The sequence below is a fragment of the Suricata suricatta genome, chromosome 8 (assembly GCF_006229205.1).
Source record: "Suricata suricatta isolate VVHF042 chromosome 8, meerkat_22Aug2017_6uvM2_HiC, whole genome shotgun sequence".
Taxonomy (NCBI): Eukaryota; Metazoa; Chordata; class Mammalia; order Carnivora; family Herpestidae; genus Suricata; species Suricata suricatta.
Genome location: NC_043707.1, coordinates 71,460,574 through 71,477,844, shown reverse-complemented (window position 1 = coordinate 71,477,844; position 17,271 = coordinate 71,460,574). Strand labels below are relative to the sequence as shown.

The 17,271-nt window shown below is 36.8% G+C and overlaps 1 protein-coding gene across 1 annotated transcript in view; it reads right to left on the bottom strand.

The window, feature by feature from the left end:
* Window positions 1-2,665: 2,665 nt before the first annotated feature.
* The window catches only part of ODF2L (outer dense fiber of sperm tails 2 like), a 25,274-nt gene continuing 10,668 nt past the window's right edge, over window positions 2,666-17,271 (bottom strand). The window contains exons 9-15 of the mRNA XM_029945809.1: window positions 14,422-14,532; window positions 12,445-12,549; window positions 9,910-10,068; window positions 8,387-8,472; window positions 8,142-8,304; window positions 5,236-5,361; window positions 2,666-2,971 (exon numbers count right to left, since the gene is read on the bottom strand). Coding sequence (XP_029801669.1) covers window positions 2,843-2,971; window positions 5,236-5,361; window positions 8,142-8,304; window positions 8,387-8,472; window positions 9,910-10,068; window positions 12,445-12,549; window positions 14,422-14,532 — 879 coding nt within the window. The 3' untranslated portion in view covers window positions 2,666-2,842. The remainder of the gene's footprint in view (window positions 2,972-5,235; window positions 5,362-8,141; window positions 8,305-8,386; window positions 8,473-9,909; window positions 10,069-12,444; window positions 12,550-14,421; window positions 14,533-17,271) is intronic.

Below are 17,271 nucleotides of genomic sequence, written 5' to 3'. Positions count from 1 at the left end.
ATCTGAGTACCAGCCTCAGGGACTCCACTGTAGTCATTTCCTTCCACGGTCTGAAACTTTGCAAGTAATTTAATTTTTTTTATTTATTTTTGAGACAGAGAGGGAATGTGAAAGCATGAGGCGGGGCGGGGGGGGTGGATAGAGAGAGGGGGAGAGAGAGAATCCCAAGCAGGTTCCGCATTGTCAGCACAGAGCCTGATGCGGGGCTCAAATTCACAAACCGTGAGATCATGACATGAGCTGAAATCATGGCATGAGATGAAATCAAGAGTTGGACGCTTAACTGACTGAGCTACCCAAGTGCCCCTGCGGGTTCTAATTTTTAAATGCCATATGCCCAAATTACTTTGGTAAGGGATACCTGGGTGGCTCAGTCGGTTGAGCGTCCAACTTTGGCTCAGGCCATGATCTCACAGTCCTTGAGTTCAAGCCCCGTGTCAGGCTCTGTGCTGACAGCTCAGAGCCTGGAGCCTGCTCCAGATTCTGTGTCTCCCTCTCTCTGCCCCTCCCCCACTCACTCTCTGTCTCTCGAAACAAAATAAAGACCAAAAAAATTTTTTTTAAACCAAACTACTTTAGTAAAAATTATAAGCATAATAAAACGAAAATATTCATAGGTGAGGTAAATGCAGGACTGTTAAAAGAAACCTTTACTTTTATTTATGAAATGTGTATGATAGTAGTATGGTCATAGTTAAGAGCAGACTCTGGATGCCTGCCACTTACTAGCTCTGTGACCTTGGACAAGAAACCGTTCTGTGTCTTGGTTTCCTGAGAAATAAATGGAATCAACAGCATATATGTGTTACGTGTAAAGATTCAATGAGTTAGTACGTGCCTGGCACTGGGAGCGTTATTTGGCACACAGCAAACGCTCAGGCAATGGTGGCCATGCTGCCGCCACCGTTGTTTACAACGGGAAAAAGCACTGGACACAGAACTTTAATTTCAGAATTAGAAGAGTTGAGCTCAATTGCCAACTTTAAAAGTTAAGAGTTTTACACCACAGCCATGGTAGTTAATCCTTCTATGCTTACATTATTTTTCAAATGTAAAACAGGAATATGAATGCCTTTCTCTTTCAACATCCATCCATCTATCCACAAACATGACCTGAGCATCTACTCTATACCAGCTATTGTGTAGTGGCTAGAACAGAAATCTGAGTAAGATACAAGAGCTCAGGGTCTAGTGAGCAAACTCGAAAACCTTAGTTTCCTTTCCTGTAAGCATTTCTTAAAGCTCCCTTTGCCTGAGGAGGTGAAGAAAGGACCACAAGGGTCAAGTATGTGTTTTAGTAAAAGTATTAGGATTGGGAAAAAAAAAAAGGCAACATTAATATTGTTAGCAACTGTTGGGCAAAAAACATGGCCAGTTCCTGAAATTCCTGTGTTGGGTATTTTAAGAAAAATACTATGAAGCAGTAGGGTCAGTGGCAAGTGATGCCTGTAGACCATACGGCAGTGAGGGAGACCAGAGAAAAGCAGAAGCACATTTCTGATCAGAAGAGAGGATACAACATCTTGGGGAGACTCCTCTGCCCAGAGGCTGGACCATGTAGTACTCAGTTTGCGTCTCTGAATGATCTTCTGAGACATGAGTGTCCTTTGAAAAATCAGCTCTCAAGCCACTGTCTGAGAGGAGTCACTATTACTTGATTCCTTGTTGACTACATCTGTCCCCTTTTAGAGTGTCCTGCATATGGACTAGGAGATTAAAGGGGGAATAAGTTCTTGGTATCTCTTCTATGTCATCACAGTAATAAAGAGCTTATCCTAAAGCCTTCTGGCATTAAAGGTGCTGATTTTGATCATCCCAAGGGGAGCTGTCTATGGGAAGTGGGGAGGACAAGTTGTTCCCCTTGAATCGTGTAGTAAACTCAGGGGGCTTTAGAATGTCTACACTGATAATACCAGACAATCGCTAACAAAAAATTAAATACAAAAGAGACTGAATTCACAGGAGAGCCCAAATGCCCAATTTTTAGAAAGAAGCAACACAGGACATGTTTTCATCTGTCACCATCAGTTGGCATTTAATAGCTATAATTTAAAATTCTGTATTAAAAACCTCACAGAAATTAGAATGGCAACATACTCGAAACAGTATTAAGTACACTGAGACATTTGGTATCTTCAGAAAGTATTTATTTGTACCATTATCAAAAATTAATATCCAGAATATTTTCCTTGATTATATATAGATTATATATATATATATTATACATATAGCACCATGATGTAAAACAATTATATGTGTTATTCAAAATCATGTATTTGGCTCATAATCAGCCTCGTTTTATCACAAATTCACTTAAATGTTGGCTTTAGACAAGTTCTGGCTTCTTTTGTGTTTGTGAAAAACATTCTAAAAACCAGTATAATTTAAATAGGTATTAAACCGAAGCTAAGTGAAAACTATCTAGCAGAAAGGAATACTAACATCTATATCGTATTTTAAAGTTGCAATTGGATAATAAATTGTATTTAATTTTTTTTTTAATTTTTTTTAATTATTTATTTCTGATGCAGAGAGAGACAGAGCATGAGAGGGGGAGGGGCAGAGAGAGAAGGAGACACAGAACCGGAAGCAGGCTCCAGGCTCTGAGCGAGCTGTCAGCACAGAGCCCGATGCGGGACTTGAACCCGCGAACGTGAGATCTGATCTGAGCTGAAGTCGGAGGCTTAACCAACTAAGCCACCCAGGCGCCCCAATAAACTGTATTTTAAAAAGCTACCAAAAACTCTACTACTACCACCCATAAAGTTTATTTATTTATTACCTAATCATGTTTTAGACTTAGAATAAAATCCTGTTGCTTATAGAAAATAAATCTAACAATTTATCCAAACATTGTTACATACGAAGTTTTAAGAAACTGTAAATAATTCTTAATACTCTCATTTTGATTCTCCGATTTTTCAAGACTATGTTGTATTTCTTTCAAACATACTTCCTGGTGTTGTGCTTTCTAAATAAAAGAAGAAACAAAGATAATCAATAATGGCATTCATATCAAAGGTTCAATAATAATGACATTCATATCAAAGGATACTCATAATGTAAAATTTAGATATACAGTGATTAAATACACAACTTTCATTTTTTAAGAGAGAATTCTAACATCTGATGTGTTCATTATTTACTTACTTAGAGCTCACTTTTCTTTAAAATCCAGCACAACTAAAGCACATACATGGTTAATCTCTACTGTGATACAATCTGTTGTAATACACAGTCAATATCACATGATTACATATCTAACATGATTAACATAATAAATGTATTTTATTGAAACTATCATAATTAACTTTCATTACCTTCAACATGACCTTTTTAACACTAGTTTTTGCCATTTTCTCTGCCTAAAAATTTCTATTTCATACCATAAGACTTTTCCTGCCTTCAAAAGTGACAGAATTCTAGTTTTTAGAATATGAAAATCTTTAAAACTAAAAAGAACTCTAGATATTTTAGGTGTGCATTATTTGAGGAAAAAATTAAAAGTCTGATATATTTCTAAAATTATTCAGCTGCATATAAATTCCCAAGTAAATCTGTTCACTGAAAATACTTCAGAGAGACAAGTTGCAGATACCATCTAGCTCCCAACTAAAATGACAAATCCTTTGATTCCTTCCTATCAGGTATACCTGATACCTTCTGAAACCGAGTTATGCCCCTTGGGAGAGTGAAGTGCACGGGATGAAGCAGTGTATGAGGTCGGGCTACACGAACTCATAGAATGAAGACAGTGGATCTTTGAGGAACATCAGTTTTACTCAACAGTTTGGAGAGAAAAATGTGAATATGAACACACTATACTGTAGAGTAGAATGTAAAATGCTCATGGATCATAGGATAATACATTAGACTCCAAAGCCATTCAGGCTTCAGGAAGGATGGCCTGGATTGAGGGGGTGGGGCCATGCCTGGGTCTGTGCATCTATTTCCCCAGCAGACGCACGGGGGCAGGAAATCTGGAGGCCTGCTGCCCTGTGCAGGGCGCTGGGCAAGATACCAGGATAAACTCAACTATGGGACAGGCTTTCAGCGTGCTTCCAATGCAACTGGGGCTAAGACACGGTACAAAATACACACTGACCTGCCCACGGAACTGTCCCCTGGAAAGGACAAAATACATAGACTCATTTTTCAGTAAATCTATGCTTAGAATTCTAGACTTTTACTGCTGAAAAAATTATTAGGTTTAACAGAATCTCAGATCTTAAACTTTCTTCTTTTGGCAGCTTTAACCAAGTACTAGGAAGTTGTAGAGAAACTCAACTTATCTTACTATTTTTTTCCAGAACTGTAATGATACATATTTTATAGTATCAAAAATTCTGATGGTAGGGAAAACATTAAAAAATAAATCTATAAGTAAAAGAGATTTAGAATAAAGGGAAGACCCGTGCTACATTAAAAGTGAGAAATGTTTGTTCTGATTAAATTGCCATGGCACTTTCGATGGTGATAAAATGAAACTAAAATTGCATGCCAAAAATCATTTAACTTTTGAACCTTTCACGTTTTCAACTTTTAGACACTTGGGAATGCAAAAATAATTTTCATGGTGTCTCTGGCTCCCAGAAAAGATAAAGTATCATCATTTTCTATGTCATCAAGTAGATGGTTTTCAAGTAATTTAGTCACGACTGGTGCTAGCTCTCATAGTACCTTATGCCAATTGACTATTTTCATGAATATTTAGGAAAAGACATTAGAAGATTAATTAAACACAGCCAATTTGGTATTCTCATTTCATGGCTGAATGGCTCAAAGTACCCATCTCATATGCAGATATAACAATGCTGAATACTGACTTAACACAAACTCATCACCTTCTTAAAATATAATATTCATCACTCAAGACAGATATCAAAATCTAACTCACAAGAGTTTAAATTGTATATCTTAAAAAAATGAAAAATTCATACCAGAAATTCCTAAATAGATTATATCTGTAACTTGCATTAAGCAGCTGTCATGCAAAAGTAATATGCAGGAAAGGGCCTGATGAGACTTGGGGAAATGTAATAGACGCTACCGAGGATGCAATATTATAATTCTTTGGCATAATCATGACATTTAAATTTTTATTATTTATATTATTTGTTATTTTTAATATTACCAGTAAAGCAATTCCCTCACTTCATACTTTAACTACACAGTAAGAACGTTAAGTGCTAATTTACTTTTTATGAAAATATATTAAGCCATATTAATACTTACACTGTTCATTTTGCAAACAAGTTGATTTTGTTCTTCATTTTTCTTTCTAAGCTCAGTTTCCAGATCTAATATTTTTATCTGTAAAGCCCTTTCTCTAGATGACGTTTTCTCTATTTCTTCAGAAACCTGTAATTTTCATTGAGAGTAAAATAACTAAATATGCTTTCGTTCAAGGATGTCTTAAAGACCTGACATAGTTATGAGTTAGGCTATACCTCTTTTTTCTGAACAGATATTAACTGTAGGTTAGCTTAATTAAAAATGGTTAAAGATGTTCTATCTTGAGGAAACACATATAGAATAAGTATACTCACTTCTCTTTGTAGTTAAAGTATCTGCAAAATTAGCTTAAGATGGAAGAGGTACACATATTTGTATTCCTCTGTGACTTGGCTAGGTGTTTTTTCCTAATACTGTGTTTTTTAACCTACTGAGACCAAGTTGCCTGTCCTACCGTATGGATATTCACCATGGGATCTAGAGCAGTGGTGGACCATAGAAAGTTTTCATGCAGTGCTAATCATAGCCTGGATGGATGAGATTGGACAGAGCAGGAGATATATACACATCACTCACACACACACACACACACACACGAGAGATTGGTCTTTCATTCATTCACTTCCAAAGTGGCCTTAGAATTTTCTTCCTTCTATGATGGTTTATTTTAGCAGCAAGTCTAGCTGAACTATGTTCATCCAACAATTCATAGATATGTGGGAGCCTTTCTGCAAGAATGCTGGGTTGGAGCCACAAGAATAAGAGTGGAGGTGAGGACTAGTGCAGGAGCGAGGAGCCAGTGGGAAGGATTATCCTCTAGCCATATTCCTACTGTAAATTCAGTTCTAAGTTATTATAAGGAAATTTACAAAAATTTCTTTTGCACAAACTCCAATGGCGATTGTGAGTGAGGGATGCTCGCAGGATGTAAAGCTGTAGGAGGAAGAGCCCTTGATAATGTCCTCAGTGTGGACCACGGTGACAGGGCGGTGCTGGCACTCCTCACCTGGCAGGAATTTGAGACAGCCCCATGTTCCAGTGCAGCAGGAGAGAAAGGAGAAGGCAGACACGTCTCTGGGGACTCTCAACACTTCTGAGAAGGGATCTGAGAACATCTACCATTTCTGAGGTCTAATTGGGCTGAACCCAGGATAAAGGCATTTATTTTCCTCTCAAAGGTTGGTGGGGCTGAGAAATCTAGATTACATCCCTGTCACTGGCAATACATTTTACTACTTATTTTTATTCAACGATGTGCCTTTCAAAGTCAATTTAAATTGGTTTCCCAGAGTTTAAAAAAATGTATATATATAGATATATATAATTTGATGGTGATATATATATATATGATACTTGTGATATATGAGAGACACCTCAAGGACATCAAATTTTACCTATGTGAAATTGCCATTAACCACCTCGGGAAAGACATGGGTGGAAGAGAGTTTAGAGGGAAAGACTCAATTTGATATTGAACATGTTAAGTTTAAGATTCTTATGTTAAGTGGAGATGTCAGGTGAGTAAGTAGCAGAAAATTTGAGTCTAGATTTCAGGGGAAAGAGAAATCTGGGGTAGAGACATACATTTGAGAATCATCTTGGTATAGAGGATCTCTTTTTAGCACCATTTAATCTAATGAGGAAGCATATCATCCCCATTTTACTAATTAGGAAACTAAAGTTTAGAGAAGTGACTCACTCTGGGTCAGGGTATAATGTGTCAGAGCCCAAATTCAAACCCAGTGCCTATTGGAATCAAAGCCTATTTTATGCCCTTTCAAGATTACATTTTCAAATCATTTGATACATTTACCTCTTTCTTAGACCCTCCTGAATCATCTCCCGTCACCCCCAAGTTAAACTAATGACGTCCTCTGATGTACCTTGTACCCTCCCTCTGTTGTAGCACCTATGTGCTGGATGACATTTGTCTGCTCACCTATTGTCTCTCTACTAGACTATGAGTGTCCTGAGAGCTGGCGCCAGGTCTGTTGGACAAGGTAAAAAAGACATGACCTCCATGAGCTAGACCTGGGCAACTGGAGGCTCCCCACCTTCTCCCTTGTCCTTGAGGTATGCGTTTTGCTTTCCTTCCCCACTCCCAGAAGCTGCTCCAAGTAAACAGCCTTGAGAAAGAAATGTGGTGTTGAGATTCTCTGGTCGGGATACATGACTGAACCTAGTTAAAAGGCTTCTATATAAACTTAAGAGTCTGTCAGGTGGCTGAGGAAATCTACTCATCTTGTGGTCATCCAAAACAACTCTCATGTTCCCTTGCTTAGTAAACTTGCCATTTTCCAACCAGGAGTGGTCTGTCTCTTTCTACAGTCTCTCTCTGCCCTCCACATATGGGCTTCTGATTATACCAGGGAAACCGTCAAGGAGCCTGTGAATTACCAAGATCTTACTCATCTTTGCATCTCGAATACTAGTAGAGTACCCAACACACAGTAAGGTATTTATTAAATGCTAACCCAATGGATTTAGCTGGAATTCAATTTTTCTATGTAATTCTTGTCTATGTATACAATAATATTAGGCAAAAAGAAAAGGGGTGGATCTTTACACCTCACCATATCCTAACCGAAATGTTCAATAATGTGAACAATTGCTTTTTATTAAAAAAAAAAAAAGGAGGGGGGAATTCTTTCCATGGTTTCCATCTCTGCCCTCTACCTCGCCACATCATCATTCACCTCGGGAAGGAGCTCTGTACCAGTCATACAGCTGTTTAGCTCCAAAAGGGCAAAGTAGGTAAAAAAAAAAAAAAAATGTAATTGCTCTCTTCACCCTGTCATCAGGCTAAAAACAATAACTGTAGGTTTGGTGAGATGAGCTATTGTCTGTTTAAAAAGACGACTCTTGGTAAACTAATTAAAAAGTTTCTAAATAAAGACCATCTGTACCTTTTGTCTTCCTTCTTCTAAAGCTGCTTCCAGCTGTCTGGCCAATGCTGTATATTCTGCAGATTTCTCTTTAAACTTAAGATTGCTGTGCTGAAGACATTCTTCTTGGTTTGCCAGTTTCTTTTCAAGCTCTTTATTTTCTGCATCCATCTGTTCTAATTTTCTTTTTGCAGAAAACATATATTTTAAAATTATAGTGTATAGAGAAAAATGTAACACCAATTTTAAGTCAATTTAATACTTACTGTTTAAGGTTTTCACACTTTAACTGAATAAGATAATTTTCTTCTTCCAAAGAAAGCTTTTTCAGAAGATTATGATTTCCATCAACCTAAAAGAGGGGGAAAGAAAAGTTTTCTTGGTTATTTTCTTTATAACCAACTTCCAAAGAAATCTATGTACTTTAGTGTTAGAATAATCATTACAGAAGCAAGAAGGCCTAAATATTATTATTACTCCTACACAGAGACACTCAAAGAAATAATTACATTTTTAAAACACACGTTATTTAATTCCCAGTTAAGTTAAAAAAAAAACAAACTATGTTATCTCATAGGAAATCATCTACTAGAAGTTTTTCCTGAAAGATGGCAATTAAAACATTCTGAACAATGTTTTATTGAAAAAGGATATTTATTTTATTAAGTAAATTTGAAGACTAAACAGTATTAATTCCTATTGTTGGAGATTTAAAATTAATTGATAATTGATAGTGACTGATAATTGAATATCTATGAAGTTGTAACTATGAGTAAAAACCATATTTGTGAGAAGCAAAATAAAATAAACAAGCAAATCAACTGAAGATAACTTGTCCAGGCCAAAACTAAATATTCTTCTCATTGCTTAAAAGCTATATTTATTTTAAGAAGTCTTGAAAATAAATTTTCTTCTCATAATTTAATTAATAATTTGGGTTATTTATGTAGATTTGGCATTCTCTTACAAAAATCTCTTCTTGGAAATTTAAATTTAGCAAAGTTTTATTTGCATATTTTTAAAAAACAGGATGCATTTCAAAATTAAAATTTAGGTTACATTTGAAAGATAGACAGGGAGTTGTTCCTAAAATTCTTTTGCAAATAAACAAAAAGATTTGCTACCTCCTTGCATATGCTTCTTTGAAAAAAAGTAATTAATTTAAAAAATATTTATTAAGAGCTTACTCTGTGCTAGGTATTGAGTTAGGAGAAGGTATGTGGATTCTCTCCTTCTCTCTCTGCCCCTGCCCGGCTTGTGAGCATACTGTCTCTCACAATAAACAAAATTTAAAAAAAAAAAAAGGAGATGGCTATGTGGTCACTAACAGGGCATCTATGATCCCTGTTCTGATGGAGCAAAAAAAAAAAAAAAAAAAAACTGAGAATAATCCAAGTGAATCTGTTGTACAATTCTAATTAAAATAAGTTCTCATATTTGTAGGGTAAATTACGATGTTAGCTTATCATGATATCAAAAAGATATATGTAAACATAGTATTGCTCCTTCTCTCATGCCATTACTGTGTTCTCAAATGTCTAAATACAGACTTATGCAAATAAAATAAAATGAGCAATTTTAGTTACCAATGTTTCATGATAAAATACTATAAGAATAAATTGCAATTTATTACAGCATCTGCAATAAACCGATAAACTGGCTTAAATGGGAGTTAAAGAACAAAACAACGAAACAAATCAACCGCTGACATGAGTGCCCTCAGCTGGTGAAATCACTCCAGAGTATTCCTTTAACGTATCTAGAAGACAACAGATTGAGGGCCGGGCACCTGGCCCTGAAGCTCCCTAATGCTGCGCGCCTGGTCCGCGCATCTCCCCCTGCAGTGCTGCAGGCTCTCCTGACACTCGTGGAGCCTCCGTTCCGCCGCCGTCACCGAATCGCGGACGCGCTCTAACTCCTTCAGATGAGACTCCATCTGGCCTCTCATCTTGAGTAGGAGCATTAGGGAAATAAGTGCAAGGTCACACATTCAGCATTAATGTCTTCACTATCTTACATACTACACATGTTATAATATAATATTTTAGGTATAATGGTTTTAAACAAAAAGATTCAACCAAATAAATACAAATAAACGTGAACTTAGACTTTGCCAACTAAACATGAACTTTGACTCTGCCAACTAAGAGCATGTAACTCAAAAGCAGGCTGCAATTTAGTTTTCAGCAAGTTTGTTGAGTAGCTAATATAACACTGTATGTTAATTATACTGGGATTAAAATTTTAAAAGTAGTTAAAAATAAGTTTGTTAGTAGATGCACATAGTAATATTAGCCTGCAAGGAGAATGTTTAACCTCCTGAGGAAAGCAAACTTCCCGAATCCTGTAATTTATACTCAAGCATAGCTATTACTAATAAAGCTGGTGTGGCAGTTTTCTACTATCCGGCCATCAGTCTAAAGTAATTGTCACTTTCTGTCATTCAGTCTTATAACTCAGATATTTCAATCAGAACAACCTTGCTGCACTCGTCTGCGTTCAGGCTGGTGGGGTTTACTATACATTATTTCAAGATAACTAATATCATCAGTACTTGGCAGACTGTAACTTCATCCTTAACGTTATTATGAACAAATCTCTCTAATTTTATCTACATGCATCCCTTTGGCTAGTGCGGGGCCTCACTGTGCCACTTTTTTGGAAATGTGACAAGAAGCAACCCTAAGAAATGCTTACATGGCTAATTAAGAAAAAATAACCAGACATATGGCATTTAGGATGTTTATAATAAAGGGAGGAAAAAACAAGAGCCAGACTGTCCCTCAGAAAGGGAACACTGAGCTACTGGGCATCACCTAGCACTCTAGATCACAAAAGGTCAAGCAAGAACAAAGCCTACCTCTGGGTCCCCAAACATATAAGAGCTCATGAGAAAATCAGGGGACTTAATGGTGGAAAAGGAAAAATCTTTTAAAAAATGACTTTTCTAGGGCACCTGGGTGGCTCAGTCAATGTCTGACTCTTGATTTTGGCTCAGGTCATGATCTCACAGTTCGTGGGTTTAAGCCCCATGTCTAGCTCTGTGCCTTCCTGGGATTCTCTGTCTCTCTGTCTCTCTCTCTGCCCCTCCCCTCCTTGTGCTCTGTTTCTCTCTCGAAAGTAAATAAGCTTTTAAAACAATAAATGGAGATGGAGGGCACTTAAGGGGAAGAGCACTGGGTGTTGTATGGAAAACAATTTGACAATAAAATATTATGGAAAAAATTTAAAAAAATAAAACAATAAATGGAAATTTCTTAAAAAAAAAAAAGACTTCTGATTTAATACCATTTAGAAGACATTGTGACCTTGGGGGATCTGAAAATTACAGGCTTCTGTCCCATCAGCCTTTTGAATAGGTTTTCTTAATAGGCTTTTTATTTACAGTGCTGCCTAGCAAAAGAGAAGACCTTTGCAATGGTATGTCTCATGAGAAAAAGAGACCAGAACACATGTAATGCTAGACTTGCTGCTAAAAATAGGTGAAAAGTAATTCTAAGAAAGTAGTCAGTTGCACGTTAGGTGGGCTATCTTTATCTCTGTTTAACCAGCAGAACGCCTGCTCTGGCTGACCTCTTCTTCACACCGGTGCCTCACTCAGACTCCTCGATCCCAAGATGTGGGGGCAACCCAGAGATAAGCACCTTACTATACTCAGTTGGAAATGACTGGTAACCTCCCATGACCTCTCCAGCAAGAAGTCAGTGTCCTAGGACGTTCCCTGTTTCCTTACCAAAACAACATGACAAGACCCAAAGAGGGATGAGGTTTCATTTATAAAGTTAAAAATATTCACAAAAACATCGTAACTTGCCAACACTGGCCTTCCCCTCATTCTGTTGCAGTGGGGTGACAAAGGGAAACGATGCTGGGTTTTTTCTAATACTATTTTCCCTCCACAAAAGCATTTAGCAGAGAACATTTACTTTGCTTTTTAGACACCAAAGATTTAGTATTGAAAATAAAAAAGGTGGGGTTAAAAACGAGAGATATTCAAGTTTGCATACTTAGGGCTGAGGAAACTCAAGGATTAAGTGATAACCATTTTTTTTGAGCTATGCAAGTCTGCTCTTATATAAGAAAAATTAAACATTTATGCTGTTTCCCAAATATTAAGGAAAAAGCAAAAAAGCATTTATACAAACAAACATTTCAAGCCTGGAAGAAACATTATCTCTTTAGAAAACAAACTCCTACAGAGATTTAAGACAGATAATTCCTAGGTCTACACTAGAGAAAACAACCATAATGAAAGAATAGATACAATATTCATAAAGTATGAAACATATGAATAAAACATTGTTGCTTAAAATATCAAACTCACCTTCTCTAACTTTTTATTTTTGTTTTTTGTTATTAGGTTATTTTCATGTAGCAAATTTTCACATCTGCCTTTCACTCTTTCCGCTGCTTCTTGCAACTTTTGTATCTGAAAATAGAGGAACATATTTTATTATTAAGACCATAATGCAGGGGCACTTTGGTGGCTCAGTCTGACTCTTGTTTTCAGATCAAGTCATGATCTCAAAGTTCGTGAGTTCAAGCCCTGTGTCAGGCTCTGAGCTCACTATGTGGAGTCTGTTTTGGATCTTTTGTCTCCCTCTTCCTGGCCCCTCCCCTGTTTATGCTCAGTCTCTCAAAAATAAATAAATGTTAAAAAAAAAAAAAGACTTCAATGTAAAATAAAAAGCCAAACATCTGAATTTTAATTTTACACAAGTCATTATTTCCCTATCAATACCCTCAGTATCTTTATCTAATGTTATTTCTGCTTTAATATAAGAATCGCTCAATGCTCTACTCCAAACCACAATGCTTTCATGACTTATCTGTCTTCTCCCATCAATACTTTTAGATTCTCCCCTTGAGACTGAATATTAGAGAGATCTTTATTTGCAGGTCAATGAACTTTAAAGAGAACTAAAAAAAATAATTAAAAAAAATCTGAAGACTCAGGAATAATTGAAATATGCTGACATGTATGTCCACATGCATATTTATTTGGAGATTTATTATAATAAAATAAAATACATCTTTGTTTAAAAAAAGGAATCAACCTTATACATATTTGTTTAAAAAAAAAAAAGGAATCAACCTTTGATCCAAACTATACCAATTATTTTACCATTCCATACCAATTATTTTACACTCCAAAGTTCAAAAATGATTAAAAGAAAGAAAGAAAGAAAGAAAAATCTAAGCACTTTATACAAAGCCCAGAGCCTAGAACACGCACAGTATCCTTGCTGAGGGACTAAAGCCAAACACGTGGCTGGAGGATGGAGATGGCGTTCTCCACAACATGTCCCACCGTCCACGACGGCCTCCATCTAACCTCTGGTCTGGTATGCTTTGCATGACTGCAACAAATATTTTTTTATTTTTATTCTGAAAGAGAGAGACTGAGTGAGTGCGGGGGAAGGGGAGAGGGAATGGGAGACAGTCCTAAACAGGCTCCATGCTGTCAACGTGCAGCTCAAAGCGGGGCTCGAACTCATGAACCCCAAGATCATGATCTGAGCTGAAACCAAGAGTTGGACACTCAACCAACTGAGCCACCCGGGAGCCCCATGACTGCAATATTCTAACTGGATGTCTCAACTTCATCTTCCCATCTAAACCATCCAGATGTACTTCCTTCCTGTCCACAGAATGCCCTCCTTAAGCTTTTACCTTTAGTTCATTATTCTTTAATTCAAATGCTCTCTCATCCTGGTAAAATCAAGCTCTTTATTGACTAGTCTGTTACCATTGTTCAAGGACCTGCATAAGTCCCATCTTTCCCATACATATTTTCTTGAATACTATAGTTCCAAAACATAAGGTTTTCTATAAATTGCCACTGAACACATGCTCTATTCCACATATATTTTTATATGCTCTTTTCTAGATCTTTAATGTGGGTAAATTCAGAATTTCACTTTATTGGGAAAGACAGAGTGTTGAGTTTTAATGACCCTAGAAGGGAGTCATTATTCTAAATCAATACCATTAAACACATAAGATGACAAATATAACTAAGTTTAACAACATTGTACATAAGGTTTACTTTACACTTACATAATTAATTTTAGATCTACTTTTAGGAATGCCCAATATATACACAGTCAATGTATGAATTGAGAATCAGCAGAATCATCTACATATAAAAATATGTGGGGCCTTAAGAAATAGATGGGACATATATTCTATCACAAAATAATAGCTTCACCTTTCTTCAGTTCTGCTTATTTAGATCATTAAAAAATGCAGTGTTTTAAATTGTCTATAAAATGTAACATTAAAACAATGCAATAGTCACCTGAATTTTATATACTTCGATAAGGGCTTTCTGTTGTTTTTCTACTTCTTGCAATTCTAAGAGTTCGTTTTCAACCGCAACAACTTCGTCCTTCAAAGCAGCAAGAGTAGTCTAGCAAAAACACATAAATAGATTTTATAAGTCATTAGAATTCACTTATACTCTGATGCTACAGGACTATAAACACGTTACTCATTTATCAACAAAGTTAATTCAATAATTTGTTGCATAAAATTACCATTTAAATATAAAAAATTTTTAAAGTTAGTAATAATGAATAACTATAATAATACTTATGTAAGACATATATTTTTAAAACTTTTAAAATTTCCTCACAACAAAAGACTTGGAAAATAGAAAGACCATGTTCTTAGATGGGAAGACCACTGACATATCCTACTGACATATCAGTTTTTTCCAAAATAACAACACTTTAAGTGCAATTTCAACCAAAAAATAACAGTTGGGAGGAGGGAGAATATTATAAAATTAATTTTATATAATTGGTATGGAAAAATAAATGGGAAAGACTAATAACGATTCTGAAAGGAATGCTAAGGTAGAGAATCTCAGTACTTACTAGATATTAAGATTTATAAAGAACTAAAATTTTAAGTTTAGTGTGTGTGTATATAAATATACATATTTAAGTTTAGTATATAAAGGCGAATGGAAAAGAAAAAGAAACCTACATGAAAATTACATTTAGTATCTGATAAAGGTTGAATTTTTAAATCAATGAGAAAAATATGGATCACTAAATAATGGTAAGAAGACAACTGTTTAATTATTAGAAAGAAAATAGATTATTTGCCAACATTATTTTTTGTATTTATGTATACAAAAAATATTTATATATTTATTTATTTAAAATAAAGCTTTAAAATTTTTCACAAAAGATACAGCTAAAATTTTGATTTTAGGATAGCAAACCCCTACTAAGCATAGAATCAAAAAAAAAGACATCAAGTGTTGTTAGGGTTTGGCATTTGACCTTTCAAGTTTACAAGTTAGCCGGGGACAGTTTCATGGATGCTAGCAAAGGATGCGAGACTCCTGCGTCAGAGGCACAAAGCTTTCTTACAGCAATAGCAGCAGTAGCCAGATGCCAGATTTGTGGCGGCTTCCTAAGCCCCAGTTCCCACAGGGCAACCCCGTGAGGGCCAAATGACATCCACACACGTAGGGGGAGGCACTAGAGGAGCAACCCTGAGTTTAGGAAACTCACATCTCTCCGAGCATGTCTGCTATGGTAAGGAAAACAGTGCAATCTCCAAGGATGTTCACTATACAAACATCCTTGAAAAGACAGTCTAGATCACAAGCAGTCAGTCCTTTTTACTTGTAAGATATGCAGAAATGTGGGGCGCCTGAGTGACTCAGTCATTTAAGCATCTGACTTCGGCTCAGGTCATGATCTCACAGTTCATGGGTTTGAGTCCCACATAGGGCTCTGTGCTGACAGCCTGGAGCCTACTTCAGATTCTGTGTTTCCCTCTTTCTCTGCCCCTCCCCTGTTCACACTGTCTCTCTCAAAACAAACATAAAAGTTAAAAAAAAAAAAGATATGCAGAAATGTGACAGATGCAACAGAAGCCATGAAAGAAAAAAATATGTATGTATATATGTGTATGTGTAAATGTACCTCCCTGAACTTCACTGCCCCTTCAAAAAATTTAAGAGGCAAACAAAATGCAAAAGAGAATAACAAATTATGGACAAAAGATAAATTCCCTGAGTATAGAATTCTTAAATGTTAATTAGACAAAAGACATAAAGGATAATGAGTAGGTAATTCATAAAGGTAGAAATGTAAATGATCAATGAATACATGAAAATTATGTTTACTGGTCATTAAAACACATTCTACACACTGGATATTCTTCTACTAATGAACAAAAGAAACAAAAATTCCCTTCCTTCATGGGGCTCACATACTCCATGTATAGAAAGACAAAAACAAGGGATAGACGAACACAAAACAAGACTATGAAGTAAAACATACCATGCATGAACGTGCATGGGCCACGGAGGCCTCCAGAAGGGACTTGTGAGCAAACACTGGAAGGAAGTGTGGCTCTTTGAGGGGAGTGAATTCCCATAGAGCAAGGCAACGGTGGGAGGAGCCCTGGCTAGTTCGGGGAAATCAGCAAGAAGGCCAATGCGGCAGGAAGGGAGAACTAAAGGGGACGGCAGTAAGATGCGGCCCGAGACGGAACAGCCAGCTAGGTGGAGTAACGCTTTGTAGGGGTTTATTAGCCAGATATCACTGGAGGGTTTGGGTGGAGCAGTGACATGGTCTGACTTCCATTTTTATGGGAACAACTCTACTGCTGCACTGAAATCTGACTGCAGGTGCGAAGGTGGAAATAAGGAGGCATCGGGAAGTCACTGTAACTGTGAGACGCACTGGTGGCTTAAACCAGGACAGTAGCAGTGGTGCTGTGGAGAGGTGGTCAAACCTTAGATCCATCTGAAGTAGATCTGCTGACAGTCTGGCAGCAGATGGGAGAGAAAGGAGTCAAGGATGACACCAGGTAAAAGAAAGGGCAACTGCCATTACCTGAGATGAGGACCACTGTAGATGAGCTATTTGGGGGAATACAGAAGCTCTATTTTTGTTGTTGCTGTTGTTGATTTTCAAGAGGGGTGGGGGAGGGGCAGAGAGAGAGGAGGACAGAGGATCTGAAGCAGGCTCTGCACTGAAACCAGAGAGCCTGATACAGGATTTGGACTCACGAACTGTGAGGTTATGACTTGAGCCGAAATCTGATACCAAAGGGCTGAGCCACCCAGGCCCCGCTACAGGAAGTCTGTTTTAAACATGGTATCATTGAGACACTTATTAAA